Below are 17,646 nucleotides of genomic sequence, written 5' to 3'. Positions count from 1 at the left end.
AAGCTACTGCCAGATTTCTGGATTGGGCTGCCCTTAGTTTCTTGCCCTGGCAAGTCGCGCTGTTAAGACACTGATGCCCTTTGCAACAACATACCTATGTGAGATTCTTGGTCCTCACTAGCATGAAAACTAAATACAGGCACAGACTGTGTGTGGAAAATGATTTAAGACAGGCCCTCTCCAATACAACCAAACATTGCAGAGTTATGTGCATCCTTTCAAGCACACCCTTCTCATTAACCTGTGGTGAGTTATTCACAATTTTTGATGAACAAATAAGGTTTTATATGTAAGATTGCTAAGTAAAGGGCAATTTTTTTATTATTATTTGTGCCCTGGTCCTTTAAGAGCTCTTTGTCACTTCCCACAAAGTGATGGCAAAAAAACAACATTTGAGAGTGCACTGACCCTGGTACGCAGCTGGAGGTTGAATGTTTGAAGGAGTACGGACTATAAAAAGTTTGGAAACCACTGGCCTAGGCTAGGCTAACCAATTCAAAATGGCACAAGCAGTTTGTAAAGTAGGGGTCTTCACTAGTTACCACAGCCACAAAGTTATAAACCCTTCTTATTACTAACATTTATCTTACTAACATGTATCTTGTTCAAATCAGATTATAAACCTAACCGTTACCCCTAACCATACTGCTAACCTTATGTCTAATCCTAAATTAACCCAAAAGCACGTTTTTCCAAGATGGCGTAGCAGTCGGACGTCTTGTCGTGTCCCTTGTATATATCGCATATATCGTTTTTTTTTTAAACATATTTTTCTTCGCATATCTTTTAAAGCATTTTGCTAAACCTCAACTTCTAAATACTCTCCTGCAACCCGCCTCACCCAATGTAGCTATTTTTTTCTAAAGTACTTATATTTACTTCGGATCCCCTCAACTGAAGCTAGCCAGCTAGCTACCAGGTATCAGTCAGCAAGCCATTGCTAGCGGTCTTCAGCTAACCGTTCATCAGCTAACCTTTAGCTCGGAAAGCTCTCGCCAGTTTGAACAACGCGACTCTAACCAGAGCATAACGGACCTATATATATTTTTTTTTTATCCCCGGATTCCCACCGTAAACGGAACATTTTCAGCTGGATCTTCACAACTAGCTAACTAGCTAACCGCAACCCCGGATGATTACTCCTGGCTAGCGTTTCCACCCACTTAGCTTGAAGCTAGCCCGGCCAGAGCTCCTGTGCTACCACCGAAGCATACTCCTGGGCTACAATATCCGGACCCACGACCGGTCTATCGATGTCACCGCATGAAGAGGCATAAACAGACTCACCCCATCGCGACGCCCCCCAAAGGCTAACTTTCTAGCCCTTGCTATCTCCTTGCTTGCTAATTCGGCCTACTAACTGCTAGCTTGTTTAGCCCCGGTCCGCTAACTGCTACCTTGTTTAGCCCCAGTCTGCTAACTGCTACCTTGTTTAGCCCCGGCCTACTAACTGTTAGCGTGTTAGCACAGGCCTGCTAACCGTCTGAATCGCCGCGTCCCAAACACTCACTGGACCCATATTTACTTTCAATCTCTTTTCGATTTTTTATTTGTTTATACCTTCCGGTAACCTGCCTCACCCAATGTGATACGGGATCGCTATTATTTTTTATTTTTAGAACACACTCAAGAACCTCCAGAAGCTAACCAGCTAACTAGCTACAAGCTATTTAGTCATTGTTAGCCACTGCTAGCGGCTTTTACCTTACCTGGATAATACTCGCCAGTCCAGCTTCCCTGCCCCATCCAAAGCTGCCCCCTGGACACTGATCACTTGGCTACATAGCTGATGCATGCTGGACGGTCCATTAATCACGGTACTCCATTCTGCTTGTTTATGTTTTATCTGTCGGCCCCAGCTGCACTCAGGCTCTGTGTGTAGTTAATCCAACCCTCCCTGCCTAGTCATCGCCATTTTACCTGCTGTTGTTGTGCTAGCTGATTAGCTGTTGTTGTCTCACCAACTGTTTTAGCTACTGTTTTAGCTAGCTCTCCCAATTCAACACCTGTGATTACTGTATGCCTCGCTGTATGTCTCTCTCAAATGTCAATATGCCTTGTATACTGTTGTTCAGGTTAGTTATCATTGTTTTAGTTTACAATGGAGCCCCTAGTTCCACTCTTCATACCCCTGATACCTCCTTTGTCCCACCTCCCACACATGCGGTGACCTCACCCATTACAACCAGCATGTCCAGAGATACAACCTCTCTCATCATCACCCAGTGCCTGGGCTTACCTCCGCTGTACCCGCACCCCACCATACCCCTGTCTGCGCATTATGCCCTGAATATATTCTACCATGCCCAGAAATCTGCTCCTTTTATTCTCTGTCCCCAACGCTCTAGGCGACCAATTTGATAGCCTTTAGCCGCACCCTCATTTTACTCCTCCTCTGTTCCGCGGGTGATGTGGAGGTAAACCCAGGCCCTGCATGTCCCCAGGCACCCTCATTTGTTGACTTCTGTGATCGAAAAAGCCTTGGTTTCATGCATGTCAACATCAGAAGCCTCCTCACCGAAGTTTGTTTTACTCACTGCTTTAGCACACTCTGCTAACCCTGATGTCCTTGCCGTGTCTGAATCCTGGCTCAGGAAGGCCACCAAAAATTCTGAGATTTCCATACCCAACTATAACATTTTCCGTCAAGATAGAACTGCCAAAGGGGGAGGAGTTGCAGTTTACTGCAGAGAGAGCCTGCAAAGTAATGTCATACTTTCCAGGTCCATACCCAAACAGTTTGAACTACTAATTTTGAAAATTACTCTCTCCAGAAATAAGTCTCTCACTGTTGCCGCCTGCTACCGACCCCCCTCAGCTCCCAGCTGTGCCCTGGACACCATTTGTGAATTGATCGCCCCCCATCTAGCTTCAGAGTTTGTTCTGTTAGGTGACATAAACTGGGATATGCTTAACACCTCGGCAGTCCTACAATCTAAGCTAGATGCCCTCAATCTCACACAAATCATCAATGAACCCATGAACCCACAGATTTAAGGTACAACCTTAAATCTGTAAACAAGGGCACCCTCATAGACGTCATCCTGACCAACTGGCCCTCCAAATACACCTCCGCTGTCTTCAACCAGGATCTCAACGATCACTGCCTCATTGCCTGTATCCGCTAAGGAGCCGCAGTCAAACTACCACCCCTCATCACTGTCAAACGCTCCCTAAAACACTTCTGTGAGCAGGCCTTTCTAATCGACCTGGCCCGGGTATCCTGGAAGGACATTGACCTCATCCTGTCAGTTGAGGATGCCTGGTCATTCTTTAAAAGTAACTTCCTCACCATTTTAGATAAGCATGCTCCGTTCAAAAAATGCAGAACTAAGAACAGATACAGCCCTTGGTTCACTCCAGACCTGACTGCCCTCGACCAGCACAAAAATATCCTGTGGCGGACTGCAATAGCATCGAATAGTCCCCGCGATATGCAACTGTTCAGGGAAGTCAGGAACCAATACACCCAGTCAGTCAGGAAAGCTAAGGCCAGCTTCTTCAGGCAGAAGTTTGCATCCTGTAGCTCCAACTCCAAAAAGTTCTGGGACACTGTGAAGTCCATGGAGAACAAGAGCACCTCCTCCCAGCTGCCCACTGCACTGAGGCTAGGTAACACGGTCACCACCGATAAATCCATGATTATCGAAAACTTCAACAAGCATTTCTCAACAGCTGGCCATGCCTTCCGCCTGGCTACTCCAACCTCAGCCAACAGCTCCGCCCCCGCAGCTACTCGCCCAAGCCTCTCCAGGTTCTCCTTTACCCAAATCCAGATAGCAGATGTTCTGAAAGAGCTGCAAAACCTGGACCCGTACAAATCAGCTGGGCTTGACAATCTGGACCCTCTATTTCTGAAACTATCCGCCGCCATTGTCGCAACCCCCATTACCAGCCTGTTCAACCTCTCTTTCTTATCGTCTGAGATCCCCAAGGATTGGAAAGCTGCCGCAGTCATCCCCCTCTTCAAAGGGGGAGACACCCTGGACCCAAACTGTTACAGACCTATATCCATCCTGCCCTGCCTATCTAAGGTCTTCGAAAGCCAAGTCAACAAACAGGTCACTGACCATCTCGAATCCCACCGTACCTTCTCCGCTGTGCAATCTGGTTTCCGAGCCGGTCACGGGTGCACCGCAGCCAAGCTCAAGGTACTAAACGATATCATAACCGCCATCGATAAAAGACAGTACTGTGCAGCCGTCTTCATCGACCTTGCCAAAGCTTTCGACTGTCAGTCACCATATTCTTATCGGCAGACTCAGTAGCCTCGGTTTTTCAGATGACTGCCTTGCCTGGTTCACCAATTACTTTGCAGACAGAGTTCAGTGTGTCAAATCGGAGGGCATGCTGTCGGGTCCTCTGGCAGTCTCTATGGGGGTGCCACAGGGTTCAATCCTCAGGCCGACTCTTTTCTCTGTATATATCAATGATGTTGCTCTTGCTGCGGGCGATTCCCTGATCCACCTCTACGCAGACGACACCATTCTATATACTTCCGGCCCGTCCTTGGACACTGTGCTATCTAACCTCCAAACGAGCTTCAATGCCATACAACACTCCTTCCGTGGCCTCAAACTGCTCTTAAACGCTAGTAAAACCAAATGCATGCTTTTCAACCATTCGCTGCCTGCACCCGCACGCCTGACCAGCATCACCACCCTGGATGGTTCCGACCTTGAATATGTGGACATCTATAAGTACCTAGGTGTCTGGCTAGACTGTAAACTCTCCTTCCAGACTCATATCAAACATCTCCAATCGAAAATCAAATCAAGAATCGGCTTTCTATTCCGCAACAAAGCCTCCTTCACTCACGCCGCCAAACTTACCCTAGTAAAACTGACTATCCTACCGATCCTCGACTTCGGCGATGTCATCTACAAAATTGCTTCCAACACTCTACTCAGCAAACTGGATGCAGTTTATCACAGTGCCATCCGTTTTGTCACTAAAGCACCTTATACCACCCACCACTGCGACTTGTATGCTCTAGTCGGCTGGCCCTCGCTACATATTCGTCGCCAGACCCACTGGCTCCAGGTCATCTACAAGTCCATGCTAGGTAAAGCTCCGCCTTATCTCAGTTCACTGGTCACGATGGCAACACCCATCCGTAGCACGCGCTCCAGCAGGTGTATCTCACTGATCATCCCTAAAGCCAACACCTCATTTGGCCGCCTTTCGTTCCAGTTCTCTGCTGCCTGTGACTGGAACGAATTGCAAAAATCGCTGAAGTTGGAGACTTTTATCTCCCTCACCAACTTCAAACATCTGCTATCTGAGCAGTTAACCGATCGCTGCAGCTGTACATAGTCTATCGGTAAATAGCCCACCCATTTTTACCTACCTCATCCACATACTGTTTTTATTTATTTACTTTTCTGCTCTTTTGCACACCAATATCTCTACCTGTACATGACCATCTGATATTTATCACTCCAGTGTTATTAATCTGCAAAATTGTAATTATTCGCCTACCTCCTCATGCCTTTTGCACACAATGTATATAGACTCCCCTTTTTTTTCCTACTGTGTTATTGACTTGTTAATTGTTTACTCCATGTGTAACTCTGTGTTGTCTGTTCACACTGCTATGCTTTATCTTGGCCAGGTCGCAGTTGCAAATGAGAACTTGTTCTCAACTAGCCTACCTGGTTAAATAAAGGTGAAATAAAAAAATAAAAATGTTTTTGTTGTTTTCATCATTGACATTGTGGCTGTAGTAACTAGTGACACCAGCAAAGTAGCGTAAACTGAAAATAGACGGGATGCAATTATTCCATATCATCAGGTCGTGGTAACACATATTTCCCTACTTCAGTCTATTTTGAATTTGTAATAAAACTGGAGCGCTCTTGTCCCAACATTAGCACGAATTGCATCAACAAGGGGTACAACTTTACAAATCTTTTCTGAATAATTAATTTGCTATCTAGTATCATATAGCTTTGGAATCGTGACATTACGTACTTGAGGAAAATAGGCACGTTTCTCAACATATACACTGACTTTAAGAAGGGATTGCAAAACGATTAGTTTAGCAACCGCGTGACGCGACATGACAACCTGTACATGTTTGGTCGACAGTCTGCTGGGTGGGGCGTTATAGGTTCCTTCATTCATTGGATTCCTTTTTATAATATTATAACATGCACCCTGGATTATAGACAAATTACATATTTCTCAGGGTAGGAATATCGCAAAAATATGATCAATGGCTCATTCGAGGGAAGACATCCTCCCGCGTTATGACAATGGCCAGTATTAGGGCTGGGCGATATGTCCAAAATAATATATCAAGGTATTTGAAAAATTGAACAGTATAAAACAATCAGAATGGAGAAAGACCCATTGAAATCACTTAGAATGTATGTGTTGCCACCATAGGGTCACACACTACTCATAAAGCAAATTTAAAACATAAAATACTGTCACGTTTTTTTTTTAACCAAAAAAAGTAATACTTTTTTATTTCTGCATATGAGATCATTTCTACACTGCTACACGATATTGGCAAGCAATCTGGGCCTTATTTTTAACCAAATGTTGCAATTTGACTTGCAATTTAGAGCAACACACTTGGTTTAACTGTTGGAATCATGGAAATATGTCTATTCTAATTCTATAGTTAGAAAATAATAGTGGGCACTTTAAATACAGTGTTGTTTGTACCAAAAAAACGGTACACCGCTCAGCCCTAGCCAGTATTGAAATCTGACATGTATGATAGACATTTTTGCGATTTAAAAATAATCTTCCTATTAACTTCCAGTGTAGTGAGAGCGACTATCACAGTGCTACATCATACTGGCCTGAGCTGTCATATGTGACAGACTTGTAAAAGGGTGCTTCAAACAATGGACATTTGTTGTTTGCTCGGCATTCAAATCAGATAATTTCTTGATACCTTTGAGACAAGGTCTAGTTATGGCCGCAACCAGACTAGATTGTAAACAGCTCCTGGCGGAAGGCCTTGTTTGACTGCTGTGAGGGTGATAAGTACAATGTTGTGCACCATGCTATCAATTATCAGTTCTAAACAGGTATTTGTTTTCTTCTCTCTTTTCATGATGTTCCTGCGTGGATACAGAAAGTTGGTCACAGGACGTTTCTGGAGCAGCTGAGTGTGAGGAGCATGTATTAATCCTGCTGTAGGACTCGAGGTCAGCATTAGCAGATCAAATGACCGGCTTAAATGAACGTGTCACTTAGAAAAACTGACTGGAGTCCGTACCAAAAAATAAAAATAATTAAAAGACTTGTTCAAAAAGAATATATAGTTTGCGAACTGCAGATTCCGATTTTACACTGGTCTCCTCACAATCTGTGTCAAACACATAGTGACACAGATAATACTAAACTTGCTAGCAAGGTAACCAAATACACTGAACAAAAATATAAACACAACATGCAACCATTTCAATGATTTTACTGTGTTACAGTTCATATTAAAAAAAATTGTCAAAGACTCCAGTCACCCCAGTCATAGACTGTTCTCTCTGCTACCGCACGGCAAGCGGTACCGGAAAGCCAAGTCTAGAACCAAAGGGATCCTTAACAGCTTCTACCCCTAAGCCAGAAGACTGTTGAACAATTAATCAAATGGCCAACAGACTATTTACATTGACTGACCCCCCCCCCCATTTGTTTTCACACTGCTGCTACTCGCTGTTTTTTATCCATGCAGTCACTTTACCCCTACCTACAGTTGAAGTCGGAAGTTTACATACACCTTTGCCAAATACATTTAAACTCAGTTTCACAATTCCTGACATTCAATACAAGTAAAAAAAATCCATTTTAGGTCAGTTAGGATCACCACTTTATTTTAAGAATGTAAAATGTCAGAATTTTACATTCTAATAATAGAGAATGTAGAGTAGAGAGAATGATTTATTTCAGCTTTAATTTTTTCATCACATTCCCAGTGGGTCAGAAGTTTACATACCAAATACTAATTGAGTGTAGCATTGCCTTTAAATGTTTTAACTTGGGTCAAACGTTTTGGGTAGCCTTCCAAAAGCTTCCCACAATAAGTTGGGTGAATTTCAGCCCATTCCTCCTGACAGAGCTGGTGTAACAGTCTGGTTTGTAGGCCTCCTTGCTCGGACAGGCATTTTGAGTTCTGCCCACAAATTTTCTATAGGATTGAGGTCAGGGCTTTGTGATGGCCACTCCATTACCTTGACTTTGTTGTCCTTAAATCCATTTTGACACAACTTTGAAAGTATGCTTGGTCATTAATACCAAGATGGCATAGCAGTTCAGACGTCTTTTGTCCTCGTCTTGTCTTGTCCTGTATATATATATATATATACAACTTTTTTTCACGTACATTTTATTTTTATTTTCCATCAACTCATCTTCAAAACACTCTCCTGCAACCCGCCTCACCAATTTATATTTATAACAAAGTATTATTTACCTCAAATCTGTAATCCTCCAAGAAGCTAGCCAGAAACTCCAAGAAGCTAGCCAGAAACTAGCCAGGAGCTAGCCAGAAGCTAGCCCAGAAGCTAATCCAGAAGCTAGTTCAGAAGCTAATCCAGAAGCTAGTTCAGAAGCTAATCCAGAAGCTAGTTCAGAAGCTAATCCAGAAGCTAGTTAGCTTCTTTACTGGCAAATCGTTAGTATTCAGCTAACCACGGTTTGTGGTCATCAGCTATCCTTTAGCTCGAAAAATTTTCTACAGCGCAGCGCGGCTCGGAACATACCGGACCAATTTTTCTCTCCATGTCCCTGGATTTCAACTGCTCTCTGGACATTCATACCCGGATCTCACAGCTAGCTAGCTGCTATCCGTGTGACTATCGGCTTTCGTCAATTCCGGAGCAAACATCAATTATTCCGGAGCTAGCCAGCTCCGTCAATCACTCCTGAGTTCCATCAATCACTCCTGGGCTGCAGTCACCTATCCGGACCCGTTTTACTGCCTACGCGGAGCCCCACCGTGCCTTCACAACTGGACTGCCGACGTTATCTACCCGAAGGAGATCCGGCTGGCTCCTCCGTCGCGACGTTACCTGAACGCCCATCTGCGGCCTGCTAACCGTTAGCTGTCTTATCGGCTGCTATCTGAATAGACAATCGGACAATTTATTTATTTTTATTATTATATTTTCTTCTTGGGCCTCTATAACTATATCTATTGTTTTTATTTTTGTTGTTGTTGTGTGATTTGGATTAATCCCCTCTACCACACGGAACCCCACTAATCTACTGACAGAATGCAAGAGGTGGCTAACAACAGACCTCCATCCTATGCTAGCTTGCTACCGATGGCCTGGCTAGCTGTCTAAATTGCCGTGACCCCCAACCAACCTCTCCACTCACTGGACCCTTTTGATCACTCGACTAAGCATGCCTCTCCTTAATGTCAATATGTCTTGTCCATTGCTGTTCTGGTTAGTGTTTATTGGCTTATTTCACTGTAGAGCACCTAGTCCTGCTCACTATACCTTATCCAACCTATCAGTTCCACCACCCACACATGCAATGACATCTCCTGGTTTCAATGATGTTTCTAGAGACAATATCTCTCTCTTCATCACTCAATACCTAGGTTTACCTCCACTGTATTCACATCCTACCATACCCTTGTCTGTACATTATACCTTGATGCTATTTTATCGCCCCCAGAAACCTCCTTTTACTCTCTGTTCCAGACGTTCTAGACGACCAATTCTTATTGCTTTTAGCCGCACCCTTATTCTACTCCTCCTATGTTCCTCTGGCGATGTAGCGGTGAATCCAGGCCCTGCAGTGCCTAGCTCCACTCCTATTCCCCAGGCGCTCTCTTTTGACGACTTCTGTAACCGTAATAGCCTTGGTTTCATGCATGTTAACATTAGAAGCCTCCTCCCTAAGTTTGTTCTATTCACTGCTTTAGCACACTCTGCCAACCAGACACCGTTCTAGCTGTGTCTGAATCCTGGCTTAGGAAGACCACCAAAAATTCAGAAATTTTAATTCCAAACTACAACATTTTCAGACAAGATAGAACTGCCAAAAGGGGCGGTGTTGCAATCTACTGCAAAGATAGCCTGCAGAGTTCTGTCCTACTATCCAGGTCTGTACCCAAACAATTTGAACTTCTACTTTTAAAAATCCACCTCTCTAAAAACAAGTCTCTCACCGTTGCCGCCTGCTATAGACCACCCTCTGCCCCCAGCTGTGCTCTGGACACCATATGTGAACTGATTGCCCCCCCATCTATCTTCAGAGCTCGTGCTGCTAGGCGACCTAAACTGGAACATGCTTAACACCCCAGCCATCCTACAATCTAAACTTGATGCCCTCAATCTCACACAAATTATCAATGAACCTACCAGGTACCTCCCCAAAGCCTTAAACACGGGCACCCTCATAGATATCATCCTAACCAACTTCCCCTCTAAATACACCTCTGCTGTCTTCAACCAAGATCTCAGCGATCACTGCCTCATTGCCTGCATCCGTAATGGGTCAGCGGTCAAACGACCTCCACTCATCACTGTAAAACGCTCCCTGAAACACTTCAGCGAGCAGGCCTTTCTAATCGACCTGGCCGGGGTATCCTGGAAGGATATTGATCTCATCCCGTCAGTAGAGGATGCCTGGATATTTTTTTTAAATGCCTTCCTAACCATCTTAAATAAACATGCCCCATTAAAGAAATTTAGAACCAGGAACAGATATAGCCCTAGCTTCTCCCCAGACCTGACTGCCCTTAACCAACACAAAAACATCCTATGGCGTTCTGCATTAGCATCGAACAGCCCCCGTGATATGCAGCTGTTCAGGGAAGCTAGAAACCATTATACACAGGCAGTTGGAAAAGCCAAGGCTAGCTTTTTCAAGCAGAAATTTGCTTCCTGCAACACTAACTCAAAACAGTTCTGGGACACTGTAAAGTCCATGGAGAATAAGAACACCTCCTCCCAGCTGCCCACTGCACTGAAGATAGGAAACACTGTCACCACTGATAAATCCACCATAATTGAGAATTTCAATAAGCATTTTTCTACGGCTGGCCATGCTTTCCACCTGGCTACTCCTACCCCGGTCAACCGCATTGCACCCCCCACAGCAGCTCGCCCAAGCCTTCCCCATTTCTCCTTCTCCCAAATCCATTCAGTTGATGTTCTGAAAGAGCTGCAAAATCTGGACCCCTACAAATCAGCCGGGCTAGACAATCTGGACCCTTTCTTTCTAAAATTATCTGCCGAAATTGTTGCCACCCCTATTACTAGCCTGTTCAACCTCTCTTTCGTGTCGTCTGAGATTCCCAAAGATTGGAAAGCAGCTGCGGTCATCCCCCTCTTCAAAGTGGGGGACACTCTTGACCCAAACTGCTACAGACCTATATCTATCCTACCATGCCTTTCTAAGGTCTTCGAAAGCCAAGTCAACAAACAGATTACCGACCATTTCGAATCTCACCATACCTTCTCTGCTATGCAATCTGGTTTCAGAGCTGGTCATGGGTGCACCTCAGCCACGCTCAAGGTCCTAAACGATATCTTAACCGCCATCGATAAGAAACATTACTGTGCAGCCGTATTCATTGATCTGGCCAAGGCTTTTCGACTCTGTCAATCACCACATCCTCATCGGCAGACTCGACAGCCTTGGTTTCTCAAATGATTGCCTCGCCTGGTTCACCAACTACTTCTCTGATAGAGTTCAGTGTGACAAATCGGAGGGTCTGCTGTCCGGACCTCTGGCAGTCTCTATGGGGGTGCCACAGGGTTCAATTCTTGGACCGACTCTCTTCTCTGTATACATCAATGAGGTCGCTCTTGCTGCTGGTGAGTCTCTGATCCACCTCTACGCAGACGACACCATTCTGTATACTTCCGGCCCTTCTTTGGACACTGTGTTAACAACCCTCCAGGCAAGCTTCAATGCCATACAACTCTCCTTCCGTGGCCTCCAATTGCTCTTAAATACAAGTAAAACTAAATACATGCTCTTCAACCGATCGCTACCTGCACCTACCCGCCTGTCCAACATCACTACTCTGGACGGCTCTGACTTAGAATACGTGGACAACTACAAATACTTAGGTGTCTGGTTAGACTGTAAACTCTCCTTCCAGACCCATATCAAACATCTCCAATCCAAAGTTATATCTAGAATTGGCTTCCTATTTCGCAACAAAGCATCCTTCACTCATGCTGCCAAACATACCCTTGTAAAACTGACCATCCTACCAATCCTCGACTTTGGCGATGTCATTTACAAAATAGCCTCCAATACCCTACTCAACAAATTGGATGCAGTCTATCACAGTGCAATCTGTTTTGTCACCAAAGCCCCATATACTACCCACCACTGACTGTGACCTGTATGCTCTCGTTGGCTGGCCCTCGCTTCATACTCGTCGCCAAACCCACTGGCTCCATGTCATCTACAAGACCCTGCTAGGTAAAGTCCCCCCTTATTTCAGCTCGCTGGTCACCATAGCATCTCCCACCTGCAGCACACGCTCCAGCAGGTATATCTCTCTAGTCACCCCCAAAACCAATTCTTTCTTTGGCCGCCTCTCCTTCCAGTTCTCTGCTGCCAATGACTGGAACGAACTACAAAAATCTCTGAAACTGGAAACACTTATCTCCCTCACTAGCTTTAAGCACCAACTGTCAGAGCAGCTCACAGATTACTGCACCTGTACATAGCCCACCTATAATTTAGCCCAAACAACTACCTCTTTCCCAACTGTATTTAATTTAGCTCCTTTGCACCCCATTATTTTTATTTCTACTTTGCACATTCTTCCATTGCAAAACTACCATTCCAGTGTTTTACTTGCTATATTGTATTTACTTTGCCACCATGGCCTTTTTTGCCTTTACCTCCCTTCTCACCTCATTTGCTCACATTGTATATAGACTTGTTTATACTGTATTATTGACTGTATGTTTGTTTTACTCCATGTGTAACTCTGTGTCGTTGTATCTGTCGAACTGCTTTGCTTTATCTTGGCCAGGTCGCAATTGTAAATGAGGACTTGTTCTCAACTTGCCTACCTGGTTAAATAAAGGTGAAATAAAATAAATAAATAAAATTGTCCATTTGGAAGACTCATTTGCGACCAAGCTTTAAATTCCTGACTGATGTCTTGAGATGATGCTGCCACCCCAGTGCTTGACAGTTGGGATGGTGTTCTTTGGCTTGCAAGCCTCCCCCTTTTTCCTCCCAACATAACAATGGTCATTATGGCCAAACAGTTCTATTTTTGTTTCATCAGACCAGAGGACTTTTCTCCAAAAAGTACGATCTTTGTCCCTGATTTACCCATGATGTCAAGCAAAGAGGCACTGAGTTTGAAGGTGGGCCTTAAAATACATCCACAGGTACACCTCCAATTGACTCAAATTACGTCAATTAGCCTATCATTTTCTGAAATTTTCCAAACTTTTTAAAGGCACAGTCAACTTAGTGTATGTAAACTTCTGACCCACTGGAATTGTGATAGTGAATTATAAGTGAAATAATCTGTCTGTAAACAATTGTTGGAAAAATTACTTGTGTCATGCACAAAGTAGATATCCTAACAGACTTGCCAAAATTTTATTTATTAACAAGAAATGTGTGGAGTGGTTGAAAAATGAGCTTTAATGACTCCAATATAAGTGTATGTAAACTTCCAACTTAAACTGTACAAAATAACTTGACAAACCTGTACCCCAGCACATTGACTTGGTACCCCATGTATATAGCCTCGTCATTTTTATTGTGTTACTTTTTATTTTACTATTTTTACTTTAGTTTATTTAGTAAATATTCTCTTAACTCTTTCTTGAACTGCATTGTTTTTTAAGAGCTTGCCAGTAAGCATTTCACCTGTTGCATTCGATGCATGTGAAATCAAATTTGATATATACAGAAATCAGTCAATTTAAATTAATTAATTAATTAGGCCCTAATCTATGGATTTCACATGACTGGGAACACAGATATGCAGCTGTTGGTCATATCTTTTCAAAAATTAAAAAATTTAATTAAAAGGTAGGGGGTGTGGATCAGAAAACGGTATCTGGCATGACCACCATTTGTGCAGAATTTCTTTCGTTGTGCAAACCCAGTTTCATCAGCTGTCCTGGTGACTGGTTGAAAAATCTGGATTTGGAGGTCCTGGGCTGGCGTGGTTATACGTGGTCTGCGGTTGTGAGGCCAGTTGGACGTACTGCGAAATTCTGTAAAATGACGGGCTGAATCATTTTGCACGCCCAATTTTTCAGTTTTTGATTTGTTAAAAAAGTTTGAAATATCCAATAAATGTCGTTCAACTTCATGATTGTGTCCCACTTGTTGTTGATTCTTCACAAAAAAATAGTTTTATATCTTTATGTTTGAAGCCTGAAATGTGGCAAAAGGTTGCAAAGTTCAAGGGGGCTGAATACTTTCGCAAGGCACTGTATGTACAGCTGCTGCGATCAGTTAGCTGCTCAGATAGCAGTTGTTTAAAGTTGGTGAGGGAGATAAGTCTCCAACTTCAGAGATTTTTGCAATTCGTTCCAGTCGCAGGCAGCAGAGAACTGGACGGAAAGGCAGCTAAATGAGGTTTTGGCTTTAGGGATGATCAGTGAGATACACCTGCTGGAGCGCGTGCTACAGGTGGGTGTTGCCATCGTGACCAGTGAGCTGAGATAAGGCGGAGCTTTACCTAGCATAGACTTGTTGAAGTCGAGGATCGGTAGGATAGTCAGTTTTACTAGGGTAAGTTTGGCGACGTAAGTGAAGGAGCCTTTGTTGCGAAATAGAAAGTCGACTCTAGATTTGATTTTGGATTGGAGATGTTTGATATGAGAGGTACTTATAGATGCCCACATATTCTAGGTCGGAACCATCCAGGGTGGTGATGCTAGTCGGGCGTGCGAACGGTTGAAAAGCATGCATTTGGTTTTACTAGCGTTTAAGAGCAGTTGGAGGCCACGGAAGTAGTGTTGTATGGCATTGAAGCTCGAGTGTGGCTGTTGTCGATGTTTTCCTGATTCGAGCCCAGGTAGGGGCGAGGAGGGGGACGGAAGCTATACTGTTACACTGGCAATACTATAGTGCCTATAAGAACATCCAATGGTCAAAGGTATATGAAATACAAATGGTATAGAGAGAAATAGTCCTATAAATACTACAACCTAAAACCTCTTAACTTGGAATATTGAAGTCTCATGTTAAAAGGAACCACCAACTTTCATATGTTCTCATGTTCTGAGCAAGGAACTTAAACATTAGCTTTTTTTTTTACATGACACACATTTTACATGGTACATATTACTTTCTTCTCCAACACTTTGTTTTTGCATTATTTAAACCAAATTGAAGATGTTTCATTATTTATTTGAGGCTAAATTGATTTTATTTGTTTTATATTAAGTTAAAATAAGTGTTAATTCAGTATTGTTGTAATTGTCATTATTACAACAAAAAAATAATCGGTATCGGCGTTGAAAAATCATAATCTTGACCTCTAATCAACACAATTCAAGAGCCAGCTATCTGCCCCCGATAGCTGAATCATAAACAAATATCGATGAAATTGTTAGAAATGCGCCCTAAACATACATTTTAAATAAAAGTATTGTTCCTGGCCATTTGGTGAATGAACACGTTTTCATCCCGTTAGATAAACCTGCAGTATTGTCCAACACTGCATAACTGTCAAACTATCCGACATAAGTGTAGCATTAAATAACATTAGTTGGTTCCGTCAGCTGCCTGAAGATCAGCCAACTAGCGTCAGCCTGAAGATCAGCCAACTAGCGTCAGCCTGAAGATCAGCCAACTAGCGTCAGCCTGAAAATCAGCCAACTAGCGTCAGCTAGAGCCTGAAAATCAGCCAACTAGCGTCAGCCTGAAAATCAGCCAACTAGCGTCAGCTAGAGCCTGAAGATCAGCCAACTAGCGTCAGCTAGAGCCTGAAAATCAGCCAACTAGCGTTAGCTAGGCCCAGTTGCTAGCGTTGTTATTAGTCATCAGCACTCACTTCCAGCGTGGTAGGCTAATCTTTCTCAAATTAAATCAGGAGCTTCAGACGTCCACTGGCAGCCTGTCACTGCAAACAGCGCTTCACAATTATCGCCCCCCCCCCAAAAAATAGTAGCTACCTTAATAAGTTACATAGCGTTGAATCGTTTAAGTTAAAGCGCAGTGCCACCTATGACAATGCTACGGTATTAATGTGCCTTGCCGATTCAGTTCAGACATCGTGTTGTTGCTAACATTGTCTACACAGCCATGATAGCCAGCCACGCAACTGTAATGGAAAAGCGACGGTCAACCCAAATCACTTCATCCGCAGCTTGCACAAAAATAAAGACATGGGAAATGATCATTTGCACAGGCGATGTCAGTAGTGTAATGATAACGTTATGGTTTTTAAATATCACAACATGTGAAACCTCGCTGGGCTCAGCCTGTAACGTACCCTAGTGAGGCCTGACACTGACAAACTATTCTAGCCATCTGCTTCATTTATCTGATTGCATTTGTAGAACAGGTGTCCTCAGTCAGAGACGACAGAGTACGATGTTTTGAACGTGAACTCAAATGATATCGTGGAAGAAGCTTACAATCCACTATATTACAGAACTAGTTTGAGGCCTTACTCTATATATAGTTAACTATCTAGAGGTGTACACTAGAGGGGAGTTTGCAATGGATCATTATCCTGTGAGGAACTCCCTGCTATTATAGATCTGACAGCAACAGATCATGCTTGGCCTTCAAGTGGTTCAGGTGAATACACCCTAAACCCAGGCAGTACTAGTTTTGGAAGAATACAAACCATGATGTGATTGTCCATTCTGGCTGACCACGGTCACCGCATTCTTTTTCTTGGTCCATGGGTTAACCTTGGGCGGGGGTGCTTCAGCAAACTCATTTTTACTGTATTTCACACAGTCTTCCGTTTGATCAGTCGTGTGCATCTCTTGATCCAGGGTGTTTTTCTCTTGATTGTTACTCTCTTCTTTTGCCTGTTTAGAGCGTAGCTCCCTCGTGGCAATCCAACACTGTTCTGAGTTGTTTGTTTTCATATTGCTACCCTCGTCGGCAACACATGTCTGCTTCACCCCCTTTTCAGGACAGTCCTCTCCATGCTGTATCATCTTGCTCGCATGCCCTTTCTCCTCTGGTTTAATACGAGGATTGTTGGGTAGGAGAGCCTCTACCTGAGTAGCCATTTCTCCTTTTCCTCACGATACCAACAAATTCGCCTACTACTCAACAAAGAAAATGTGAAGTATTCCTCGAATGAACTCGTTTCTCCACTCCACCCCTAGACTAAATAGCATTCAGTCTAAGATGCAGAGTGGTTTGTGTTGAATTAAAACATTTAAAAAGCGCCCGGGAGCCTCTTTTAAATTGCAAGCTAAACTTCACCACTAACAGCAATATGGATGATCAGCACCACGCGATAGAAGGGTGCGCGCACATACGCTCGGGGGGCGTGACGACGCAAAGACGTGCGCGCAACAGGGTTCTTCTTCTTCTTTGGTATAAATGGCGTTCGCAACAATTATATGTACAGGTGGATAATTCGGACCCAAAAGGGAAAAAAAAGCATCGTTTACCTATCACTCCACAAAATCCGTGGGCAATTGCAGAGCAAAGGAAACAACTACTTCAAGGTCTCAGAGCGAGTGACGTCGCCGATTG

General features: G+C 43.7%; 1 protein-coding gene across 3 annotated transcripts in view; it reads right to left on the bottom strand.

Moving 5' to 3' along the window:
- The window catches only part of LOC112218362 (la-related protein 1-like), a 104,782-nt gene extending 87,354 nt beyond the window's left edge, over positions 1-17,428 (bottom strand). For 2 of the 3 annotated variants that reach the window (XM_042301352.1, XM_042301353.1), the window contains exon 1: positions 16,775-17,428. In XM_042301352.1, coding sequence (XP_042157286.1) covers positions 16,775-17,171 — 397 coding nt within the window. In that variant the 5' untranslated portion in view covers positions 17,172-17,428. The remainder of the gene's footprint in view (positions 1-16,774) is intronic. The other variant, XM_042301354.1, reaches the window with a different exon arrangement.
- Between the last annotated feature and the right edge of the window lie 218 nt (positions 17,429-17,646).

The sequence above is a fragment of the Oncorhynchus tshawytscha genome, linkage group LG19, assembly GCF_018296145.1.
Source record: "Oncorhynchus tshawytscha isolate Ot180627B linkage group LG19, Otsh_v2.0, whole genome shotgun sequence".
Lineage (NCBI taxonomy): Eukaryota > Metazoa > Chordata > Actinopteri > Salmoniformes > Salmonidae > Oncorhynchus > Oncorhynchus tshawytscha.
Note: the sequence above shows the minus strand (reverse complement) of the source record. Positions and strands in the feature narration are given on the sequence as shown.